Source organism: Siphateles boraxobius, unplaced genomic scaffold, assembly GCF_051911475.1.
Source record: "Siphateles boraxobius isolate OS27281-9 unplaced genomic scaffold, OSU_SipBor_1 66, whole genome shotgun sequence".
NCBI classification, from domain to species: domain Eukaryota; kingdom Metazoa; phylum Chordata; class Actinopteri; order Cypriniformes; family Leuciscidae; genus Siphateles; species Siphateles boraxobius.
Genome location: NW_027509193.1, coordinates 25,544,950 through 25,557,366, shown reverse-complemented (window position 1 = coordinate 25,557,366; position 12,417 = coordinate 25,544,950). Strand labels below are relative to the sequence as shown.

General features: G+C 41.7%; 1 protein-coding gene across 4 annotated transcripts in view; it reads left to right on the top strand.

The window, feature by feature from the left end:
* LOC143722097 (serine hydroxymethyltransferase, cytosolic-like) overlaps positions 1-12,417 on the top strand; it is a 41,716-nt gene that overhangs the window by 20,551 nt on the left and 8,748 nt on the right. For all 4 annotated transcript variants that reach the window (XM_077213274.1, XM_077213275.1, XM_077213277.1 and 1 more), the window contains 4 exons: positions 2,534-2,676; positions 2,807-2,922; positions 4,340-4,500; positions 4,625-4,706. In XM_077213274.1, coding sequence (XP_077069389.1) covers positions 2,534-2,676; positions 2,807-2,922; positions 4,340-4,500; positions 4,625-4,706 — 502 coding nt within the window. The remainder of the gene's footprint in view (positions 1-2,533; positions 2,677-2,806; positions 2,923-4,339; positions 4,501-4,624; positions 4,707-12,417) is intronic.

Below are 12,417 nucleotides of genomic sequence, written 5' to 3'. Positions count from 1 at the left end.
CCGTGGCCCATCCAACCATACCTGCAATCGAGAAATGGACAGTTCTTAGATTCAGGCAAGCACTGATCAGCGGTGACGTCCATTTCTTAAGACGTATGAATAAATCGAATGATACGAATTGTACGTCAACCTGCAGTCAGCTTGCACTCCTAATAAACCCTCTTCACCCTCCAAGGCCACCAGTAAAGCGACCAAAGACCATAAGGGCCAAAAGGAGCGCCCCTACCAAACACAGTCTTCTTCCCGGGCAAGACTGGACCCTCTCAGAACGTCAGGCCGCTGCGGCAGGCCTTCAGCGAGCCTTGGCCAGACCCACCCTCTTCCTCCCTCTGCTCAGCAACACACCACGCCTTTTCCCGACACTGCACCCCGTACGGAATCACCCACCCCTACCAACGAAATGTCCTCTCCGTAGCGTGAGGCTGCCTAGAGTTGCAGGCCCACACAACACTTCCTTCTCCTTTTGCCCCCGCTACCGCTAACCTTTTTCCCCACCAGTGGCCTAGCAGACCCTAGCGTGAGGCTGCCTCCGCTGGCGGCGCAGGCCCAGTCGGTATATTTTCCACCCCAGCCTTTCTTTTTTTCTTCCCTGTCACTACCCAAGTCCCAGGGGCCGTCCCAAGCGTGAGGTTGCCTCCGCTTTCAACTTCGGCCCCGGTATTTCTCCCTACCAACACTCTTACTCAGGCGAAATCATGATTTTCTCTGTTTTCAGCAACACAGATGCCCATACCACCAAACGCCATCGCTTCAGAACCGCCCCCTGTCACTAGAAACATCAGCATGCGCAAATTTTATCAGAACTTCAGACAGCTGGCCAAAAGCGGACTTCAACCCTCACTTTTCAGAATTAATCTTCCCTTAACTCACCCCTTGAGACCACTGCTCGATTTCTCTCTCAACTCCACTTTCAAGCCTTTTCCCCCAGAACCCTCCAATCTTACCTAACAGCATGGAGATGTTTTAAAAAAGATGTTTCTCTTCTCACTATTACGTAGTTCATTTCATATCTCAACACAGTTAAGAACCTCCAAATCGGTTCCATTAAAGGCTATTTAAGTGGAATCCAATTTTCCACAAACTTATTTTCGGCTCACCTTCCTCCTCAATAACCAACGCACATACCTCCCTGCTTATCAAAGCCTTCCAAAAAAACCATCCTACCTGTCCAAACGCCAGACTACCTTTAACATTAGACATACTCATCAAATTGCATCTCCACCCTCCGCCTAAGCTAGCATTGGAAGGCAAGCGTAACATGACCAATAAGTTGCCGCCTGTTCTAGCAAAACATCACACGCAGAAGACAATATTCCTCCGCCCAGGCGAGCAACCACCAAGAAAAGGTGCTAACACCAATTCTCGCCCACGGACAACTGGAAGCTGCTAGGGACTGGAAGATGCTGGCTGATCTTGATCAACGGCTTATTTTTCCACCTGAGATTGCCACCACTAACCTACGACAAGATATTGTTTTGTGGTCTGGATCAGCACGCATTGTTCAACTGATAGAGTTAACAGTGCCATGGGAGGATGCGGTAGATGAGGCATATGAGAGGAAGAAACTGCGGTATTATCATCTGGCCACCGAAGCAGAACAGCGAGGATGGATAGTCCAGGTTTATCCAGTGGAAGTGGGTTGTCGAGGTTTTGTGGCACACTCTATAACCCGGTTCCTCAGAGACGTCGGATTCAGGTGCCAAGAGTTGCGTCGCACAGTAAAGAACTTATCTGAAGCAGCAGAAAGGAGCAGCAACTGGCTGTGGTTGAGACGGAAAGATACTAGCTGGCTGTGTACAGGCCGCCATGCTACGGTTTCGTAGAATTCTTGAAAACTTGAAGAGTCTGTTGGTTTAGTTGTATAGGTTGTATAGTATTAACAGTCATTACGTTCCTGTGTATATTGCGTGAATGACGGGTGGTTGGGCAGATATTGTGTTTTGAGGTAGGTGGTATGCCATACGGAACCGTTGCCACTGAAACTGCATATTAACGCACCAGTGGGGCTCGACAGCCTTAGTCAAACGGGTTGGCGCGTATGGTTGGGTTGCGGAGAGATTGTGAGATTGTGGTTAGGTCTCAGCAGCAGGAGAGATGTAGAGGTCAGTAAGCTGGGCTGAGTTGAGTGGGGGACGGAGGGGGTGTGACTCTGGGACGCCAGAGTCACTGTCGAGTCCTCTTGAGGTGTCGTGAGCTAGTCGACGAAACACTGAGGACGGAAGGTGCCCACTTGAAGACCCTAGAGATGTCCCCTACTAGGCTCAAACTAGACGGTTGTCGCGCTGGTCCACTAGGGAGACCACACTGTAGTTGCAGCCGTCGTGTGTGCTGACGCGCCAAGTTTTTTGGGGGTCAGTACCATTTCCCGGCTGCTGTCCGTTGTTCCATTTTGCATCTCTTTGGGGGAGTACTCTGAGTTCGGGCTAAAATCCAACCTCAGATCCCTCCCCTCGGATAGCATGCCAAATATGCATACTTTATTTATTTCTTATTATTTGTAAGTGTGAACTCGTGAAATTTCTGTTTGCACTAGGTATTTGACATAATAAAGAAGGAGAAGCGGCGGCAGACGTATGGATTAGAGCTCATTGCCTCTGGGAACTTCACTAGTCGAGCTGTTTTGGAGGCTCTTGGTTCCTGCATGAACAACAAGTACTCCAAGTATCCTGGTCAGAGGTGACTATTGCGCAATGACATTTCATGTCTAATTTACTTGTCTAGTTTAATTACTATTTTTATGTTGTTGTAATTGTAATGACAATAAGATTAATATTATGTAATTTACACTTTGCACTTATGTTATAAGATATTATGAAGGCAAAGAGCATGTTGATGAATTGGAGAGTTTGTGTCAGGCAAGAGCTCTCGAGGTCTACGGCCTCGACCCGGATAAATGGGGAGTGAATGTTCAACCGTATTCTGGTAGGCTTGTTTCTGTCACTGGACTGTTGCTGCTGTAAGAGATGATGTCACATATGAACAGTGTTGGGGAGAAACTAGTTACATGTAACGGGTTTATGTAATTAAATTACAAAATAAATATTACTGTAATCCATTACAGTTACTAAAAAGAACTGTGTAATTAAATTAGTTACTCATGAAAATGTTGACAATTATTAAAGGGGTTACATCTGAATATTCATGTAAAAAGTTATGATATGTTAAATAATATTAATTTGTTGCTTTCTTATTGATCCCTCTAGCCGTTTAAAGGTCGTATAGTAAAGCGATGCTATTCTGATGCTTTTGATAGGCTTTCTTGGTTGAATTTGCTGTTGAAAACAGTTGAAAACATTCCTTAGAAATTTAGATAAGTAATCAAATGTAACAATTTACTTTACTTTAATAAAGTAATTACTTACACTACTTATTAGGGGTGTGACAAGACATGAGATTGGGTTCACAAGAATGAGACGAGACGAAATTTTTTGTACTGAATTTTTAAGAAATCCTCAATGACAAAATTCATGACGAAAAATAGTCTGCATTTGCTTCTTTTAACTAATGATCTTGTAATATCAGTTATACTTTTTGAGTATGAATTATCATATACATTGAAAGAAAACACCTGAAATGTAAAAGGTTTTGCCACAAACTCAACTAAAGGTGAAAACAAACTGGCTTCTCTCCTGTATGATTTAACATGAGTCTCTTCAGAGCTTACTGTACATGAGCTTCCAGAACTTCTGATTGAAGCTGTGTATGACCTCCTAATTGAACTCCTTTCCACAAATTTAACAAAGACATAAAAAGTATAAATAACAAAAATAAATAACAGCTTTTCTTAGTCTTATTAAGTGCAAACAATAAGTGCAACCATAATCAAAGTCAAAGTCAAAGCCTCTCTCAATATTCAAAGTGCAAACAGAGACCACACCAGAGCTAAGAGATGGTTACAACTACACAGCCCAGCCTAGGATAGATTTGAAATTGGGAGACAGGCTATTGAATGTAGCCTAATTTGCACGCATCAGGGAGCTTGCGGTTTAATTTCACTTCGAATTCGTGATCGTCCATACTCTGTAGTGCGACCATCATCCGAAGATTTACGCTCTGTTGTTCAACAGCCATGATTTTGCCATGTTCAGCCATGATTTTGCCATTCATCTCTCCTTACTCTCGTCACGTGATCAATGAACTGTGATTTCTGTTGCACTCTGCAGCTCGTGCTAAAGTCACCGTGGCACGAGATCTCGTCACACCCCTACTATTTTTTACATTTTCAATAGGGTAACTTGTAATTGGTTACATATTAAATTTCCAAAGTTACCTTCCCACTGTGTATGAAACATTAACTCAATTGAACATTGTTTAAAATATTGTTTATTTTTTTCCTCAGGGTCACCTGCAAACTTTGTTGTATACACAGCCATAGTAGAACCTCATGGGCGGATCATGGGCCTTGATCTTCCTGATGGCGGCCATCTCTCCCATGGCCTCATGACTGACAAGAAGAAAATCTCAGCCACATCTATTTTCTTTGAATCAATGCCTTATAAGGTAACCTTGTGATTATAATCAATATTGTAGTGAACTCTTTAGTAGGCTAAGTTATAAGTTCACCATTTACTAAGACATTATTAAAATCAAAAGTTGTAGTTGTTTTTAAATTGTTTTTCCCCAGGTAAATCCAGAAACTGGATATATTGATTATGACAGACTTGAGGAAAATGCTCGCCTCTTCCACCCAAGACTAATCATTGCAGGTCAGCATAATTAATTTCTTAGGGAAATCTAAGGAATTTTTGAACTATAGGATGTAAAGTATTCATAATTTTAGATGTTGGTCAAAAAATAGTCTATTTAACCTCACTTGAAACGCTCCAGTTACTGATGTTACCTTGGTTCCGAGATAACGGGAACGAGCATTGCGTGAGAGATTTTCTCTCTCTCGCTTTGGGAAATTCAGTTTTTTCTGAATACTGAAGCGTGATTGGTTCACGTCTGTGCATTTAACAGACAAATGGTCTTTCAGGCCGTCAGAATGGGCTGGGCCGACTGCCTATAAGTCGCACCGAACAGCCATATAGTCAGATTTTCTGGACTGAAGTGCGAGTTTAGAGTCGCACATATGCGCTGTCAGGGGCGTCACTAGGATTTTCATTTAAGGGGGGCTAAGCCCCCAATGAGGGTATGATTTTTTTTTATTATTATAAAAAAAGGCAACACTTTAGTTTAGGATTTAATGTTCACTATTAACCACTTCCATTACCATGCAAAGGCAGGGTTTTATAATCACTGTGGTCCCGAATGTGAGGTAGGGCAGATAGGGGGGTTCATGATAATGAACAATCATAATGACAAAACAGAAAACATAAAGATCATTGGTTTGTGTACATCATAATATGATATTTATACACAGGAAAAAATAACAATAACAAGGCTAAATATCTTTAAATATAAATAGTTCTTCATAATACATTAAAAATAGTTTTGTTGTTATTGTCTGAGGGATGAAACGAGAGGTAAATTCATGAAGAAAAGAGGAAAACTTGAAGGAGAAACTTTTTGGGTATAAAATAAAGAAATTAACAACATATTCAAGAGATAACGATTTTGGGGTTTCTTAAAAAATCGTTATAAGGAACTGTGGGTCACATTAGAAGGGTTTAAAATATAACAACTTAAATCAACCCTAAATGTATTCACAAAATAAATTGGCAGCTGTTTCTTCAACAATACCACAAAATGAGCAAGTTTCATCAATATCAAGATATTTACAGATAGATGAATTAAACGTGTCGTTCATCTTTTAAGTTGTTGCGTTTGTGATAACGTGTCGTAGGTCACATGATAACGTCAACATGGCGGATGAGGTCCGGATCGCATTCATACTCAACGAGATTTGGCTATAAAGTACCTACTCTTTTAGCGCTCGTTAAGTAAGTACTCATTGAAATTAAGTACCTACTCATTGAGTATGCGGTTTGGAACGCAGCCACACACACCCTGTCCTCTGTTTCTGACGTGCTCTCTGCTCGGCACCGCTGCGGATTGAAGATGAAGAACGCGCTGAATCTGATTATAATAAGACTGAAGCGAACATGAATTTGTGTAGCCTACATTAATCACAAATTTTTAGGTGGGCTAGGCAGAAGTTTAGGGGGGCTGAAGCCCCCCTAAAAAGGGCCTAGCAACGCCCCTGTGCGCTGTAGCACTGCATGATACACAATGCTCGTTCCAATTATCTCAGGGAACCGAGGTTACGTCAGTAACTGTATTACCTTTCGATATGGTTCACTCGCATTGTGTGAGAGATTTTCTCTTTCGTTCTATGGTGAAAGAGAAATGGTTCCTCAGTGAGGAGGGTCCCTGGCAGGCTACTAGTGTCAAGGACTTAGAATGTATAGAAAAGGAAGACTCGGGGTCGGTGACCGGAGTCTGAGGGTATTTTAGAAAATCCCCTTGATGGTGGGGCTCGGTCTAGCCTGACAGGACCTGTGCCTAAAGAAACGGGACATCCAGGTTGTAGAACCTGATAAAGATGGGCGACGAGGACCAGCCGGCCACGCAGGGACAGATGTCACTCATGGATATGCCGCTAGATCACACACAAAAGGAGGCCATAATATTCCTCTGGGGGAGTGGGCCCTCACACCAATGGGGCACTGGAAGTCCAGAGAGGCTAGTGCTATCGCGTCCACTAACCAATAGGACAGTCTCCGCTTCGTAACCGGCAGCAGTAGCGTTGTTAACCACCACGCAACCCACGCAAATGCTTAGGGCCCCGCAGCTTTGAGAACTAAACTTAAACTAACGTTAAAACTGGGTACATTCGATTATCATGAAAACGCATCCCAGAGAACGGTCAACTCAGTACCCATGTGTTATTTAGCCCTAGGTTCATTTTTGGCTGGATTTGTCCTTAAAATCAGTTGATGACCACTGTTGCAGCAGCACTGTTGACCTCATTTATTACATATTCCATAATCGTAACCAAATTTATAATGCAGCAATTTTTTCGCTGATCAAGGTTTATATGCAAATAAGCCTGAATTAAATCTGCCCATCATTTAAAGGAATCATGTCTCCTCTTGGATTAAACTACTTGATTCATGATTCTTAATGAACGTTTTGAAGCGTCAGAGTTAAAACTAACCAAATAGGCATGCACAGTTTGGCGCTGAGCCAAAGATAGCTCAATGCTTGTCAGATATCACAACTGTGCAGTTTTTTTTTCCCAAAGACAACAACAACGTTTAATTTAGGTTTCATTTAAATATACGTAATACTAGCAAAAAATATAGGCCTATATTTAGATTGTAAAATACACACTGTTGCATATGGAAGAATTTGAAACCATTCATTTCAGAAATACATCGTAGGGAGCCTAACTAAATAGTTTACTTTTAGTTTTACTTTTTATTCACCCAGTTAACCGGCCACTCACTTTCATGTCTTTCAGGAGAAGTGGATGTATTTGCACGTTGTAAATCCAACATCTTTGATTCTCTGCGCTTGAAGAGCAAACATGGCAGTGCCGTTCATCAACTAACTTGATCATTATAAAAGTGTTTAAAAGACAAAATACAATCACAAACAAATATTTGAGAATCAGAATATCAGATAGCCTATTTCACAATAAGACAATTGTTCAATCAAGCTAAAACCAAGAGGTGTATTTTCTCATAAATGGACTCTGTAATTTAGAATAATGAAGACAATTGACAAATCTAAGACTCGTGATGAATCCAAAACCAAGAAGGTTTATATTTTAAAGCTTAAGGCCGGGAGCAAGTAAGTGTAGAAACATTTTTGTTATGCAGTTTAAAGTAAAATAAATATATTTTTAAATGTCTCACTTAATTCGTCACGTGTAGGAGAGAGGACCCAAAAGCAAAAGCAGTTTGACAATAATTAATAGATGATAAACAGTTCAGGCAGAGTAACACAGGTGGTCGCAAGGTGATTAAATCCATCAGAAGAAAGTCTCATCCAAAGGAAAACAGAAAGTCTCTCAGTGATAATGGACCAGCAACGGGAAACCCCGGAGGATGAGACAGGCTGGGTCCGAAGAGAGCACGGGAACGCCAATCCTAGGACCACTCACGTTAGCTGGAGGTTGGATGAAGCAGAGGCGAGGTGATAAACTAGTAGTTTAGGAGCCAACACCAGACAGGACACGACTAAGGCTGGGACTGACACAGTTGGCAAACAGGTACGTAACATTAGGCAATAATCTGACAAAGAAAAAAGAAAGGAAGGCCTAGAAATAGAGAGTCTAATCAGAGAAAGTGGGAAACAGTTGTGAAGGAGAGAGAGAGTGATGAGATGAGGTGATGAGACACAGCTGGGAGTGAATGATATAATGAATGAGAATGAGTGTGTGTGTAAATGAGGTGATGAGACAGCTGAGAGGGAATGATATAATGAATGAGAATGAGTGTTTGTGTAAATGGATGTAATAGAGAGTGTGACCAGAAGAGGGCGGAAGAGTGTAAGAGAAGAATACCAGGATCATGACAATTCTATTCAATATTACTGTTGTGAAATTCAGAGTAAAAATGTTTCGTAATGTTGGGGAGTGGGGTGTGGTGGGCCTGAGATCTTGAATTTGTTTGGGGCTCCCAAAATGGTAAATCCACCTCTGACCAGCAGCCCTTTTAAAGCAACCTCCGAAACACAAATGCTCCGATTGCCTGAATTGACTGGAGCGCTCAATGTACACCCTAAGAGCCCCAACCAGGCAGATTGGGTCTGGTGTCTGATTACCCTAAGCAGAAGGTGATCAGATCTAATCTGTGCCAGAGATGGGCACTCGAGTTAGAGACTCGGACTTGAGTCGCATTTTAATAGACTTGACTTGACACGGACTCAACCTGAAATGACTTAAGACTTGACTCGGACTCGTCAAAAAAAACTTGTGAATATTTTAAAAACGACTCAAGTCTTTAATCCTTAACTATTGATATAATAAAGAAAGAATTTTGTGTTTTATTTGAATGGTTTTATAATATATGCATCACTCCCTACTTCTCGAGTTAGTTCGGACCCCTGTCATATAATTTGATTATGCATGTCCGTAAATTGCATGTAAACTCCGAAATGTTATAATGAAAGTCCCATGAAACATGACGGGAGCAACCGTGCCATATATGTTATTTCAAATGGGTTTATTAACATCAAATCGGCTAGATGCAAAGAATGTGGGAAAACAAAGACAACGACAACTTTTTTTCAAATTTGATGAGATATTGCACCCACAAAGGTTAGATTACATATTACTGTGGTGTAGCTGCTTGGTGCCTTTGGATTGCAAGCCTGTTAAACCCAGAACTATGTTTTACTTTGATCAATCTTTTCGTAGTAGGCCTAGCCTACATTCAGCTGGTATCATGTGCCTATATCACTGGCGAACCAGCACGCTGTTGGGAGAGCGAGTTACGCGGGCGCTGGGTCGACATGAGAATTTGCTTCTTTTTTTCTTTTTTTTTCGCAGCGTGCACCATAAAAATGCTCACTGTAGCTGCCTGGCTTAAAAAAAGGTTTGACTCTTTGACTGATGATTCCCACAATTTATTTGAATGTCCGTCATCACAGATAAGATCACCGCTGGATGCCATAAAGCAGGGGTATTCAATTAAAATTCTAAGAGGTCCGGTTAGAGAAAATTTCATCAAGCAAAGGTCCGCAACATCACAATGACTAACGTTATCTAATGACTAAGCGTTATCATTCAGTGCCACAGCCTAGTAGTTGTATGAAAATATGTTAGTAGCCTAGTCAACAGACGACTGTCAAATAAAATAAAAGTCCAATTCAATAATATTTCAACAATATTTATTGTCAGTTTATATATTGAACTGTAGGGATCATAAATAATAAGTACTCTAATAATAAATTATCAATTTAAATAAAATAAAGGCTGCATTTAAAAATAAATGATAAATAAATAAAACACAACAGAGAGCTTTTGAAAAATGTGCATCTCAAAATAAAGTGCTTAATTTTAGAAAAATTAAATAAAAAGTATAGCTTGAGTTTCCCTTTTACTTTTTAGTTAACTCCCTTTCACATCTTAAGTTTAAATTAATTTTAACTTAATTTTAACATTTTATAATAAACAATCTCAACACATATTAACAATTGAACAGCTTTAACACCTCCTTTTCTCTTTCTTTCCCTTTTATATCCCACTTCCCCACCTTTTCTTGCTTAGTGAGAAAAGTGAGAAAAGGGAGCCCTTGCTTGTCCTGCCAGGATTTTAAATCTGGGCTGGAATGGTGTTAGGGCCATTCTCATACACATGTGTAGGTGCTCGTTGGTGAGCCTGGATCTATATTTGCTTTTAATAATGTTCATTGTGGAGAAAGCTGCCTCACAGTTGTATGTGGAGCCAAACATGGTAAAGATGTACAAGGCTACTTTCCTCAGACCTGGGAAAGCGGTCTCTGAGACCATTTGAAGCCAGAAAGTGGCAGGATCTGTTTTTCCAAAATGCTCTTTCAAGGCCGCATCTGCTTGGAGATCGACCAGTTGCATCTGGAGAGGCCCAGCATTTGCCCACTTGAAGAGCAGTGTGACTTCCTTTGAGAACCCCTCTGAGATCTGTGATGAGGAATGGGTTCTGAATGAACAGGGTGAGCTGCTGTCCAAAGCTGAAGCTGTCAAAACGCTTGCTGAAATTTACAATCAGCTTGTCAACAAAGTCAACAAAAGAAGACACCTCTCTCTCACCCTGAACCTGTTCCTTCACAGTTGGGAAGTGTGCACAGTCTCCCTGCAGGTCTTCCCTAAACAATGCAAGTTTCCTCTGAAAGGAACGGACAGCTGTCATCAGATCACAAACTGAATTGTCCTTGCTCTGTAGCTTTAAATTCAGTTCATTCAAGTGTGAAGTGATATCAACCAAAAAAGCCACAATATCCATCTTCTTGTCATCCTCCAAAAAGAGAGAAAATATTTCTGCCTTCTGGCTCTTCAGCTGTGTCAAGAAAGCTGCGATTTCCCCTCGGATAGACCAAAAGCGCTCCAACACCCTACCTTTGCTGAGCCATCTTACATTGTTGTGTAGCAGAAGGTCATCAGCATTTGCATCAACTTCTCTGAGGAATTCCCTGAGCATGCGATGCTGATGGGAAGAGGAAGCTCTGAGAAAGTTTATCATTCTCATCATTGTGTTCATCACCTCAGCATACTCGTCTGACATGGTGGAGCACAGGACTGACTGATGAATTATGCAATGGTAAGAGATGAGTTGAGGATTGTCCTCTTTCATTCTTGCCACAGCTCCTCTCTCTCTCCCTACCATGGCAGGGGCTCCATCTGTGGTTATTGAAACCACTTGTTTCAGCTCTATTGCCCTCTTCGTTAACATCTCCTTTATGGCCAGGTAGATGTCCTCTCCTCTTGTACTGGTCAGAAGGGGTGTGACACCTAACAGGTCTTCACAGAACTTTTCCTTGTCCTTGTTAAAGAACCTTACAAAAACTAACAGCTGAGCATTGTCAGACACATCAGTGGACTCATCTACAGCTAAGCCTATGCATGGTGCCTTGTGAATTGCTTCATCCAGCTGAGCTAGCACATCCTGGGTTAATATTTCTGTTTTCTTTGTGGCTGATGATGCTGACATAGGTATTTGCTTGATTTTTACACACGTCTTCTTTTTGTTTTCCCTCAAGTAAGGTTTCAGCTACCACACTCATGCACTCCTTGACAACCCCTGCATCAGTAAATGGTTTTTTATGTTGGCCCAAAATCCAAGCAACTTTAAGGGAACATTCGTTAGCACGTTGTTGGGCAGTGAATGAATGTGTTAGGATTCTGCTGGATCGATCATATTGGGCTTTTAGATCGTTTATTTTCTGTGCCCTCAGTGCGGATTTAAGTGGGTATGTTTGGTCAAACGATTTGTGCTTTGTCTCATAGTGGCGCTTCACATTGCCGCTCTTAATAATCGCGACAGTCTCTTAACATATGAGACATACCGGTTTTGAACTGCCCGTAGGAAGAATGAACATGAAAGAATCTGTCCATTCTTGATTGAAAGCTCTGTTTTCGCTGTCCACTTTTCTTTTTTTAGAGCACGCCATGTGAAACGTCGTCTCTCTTTCGTCTCGTCTCTCCCTGTGTGTGTGTGTGTGTGTGTGTGTGTGTGTCTCGCGCGCGCTGACTCGAGTAGCATCACATGACGATTTACAACGCATGCTATTGGTCTGTGACTTTCCTGGGCCACGCTAAACCAGTACCATAAATGCTAGAAAAGCTGCGCAGGTTAAAATAGAAACGCTCCGTCAAACGTTAATAATTCTCAATAATGTATGGGTTATTGGTCCGGGTCCGGACAGAACGGCGGCTGGGTCCGGATCCGGACCGCGGTCCGCCTATTAGTGACCTCTGCCATAAAGACACCATCATGACTCGTTGAGAATCAACGTCTTAAAGGGTTAGTTCACCCAAAAATGAAAATGATGT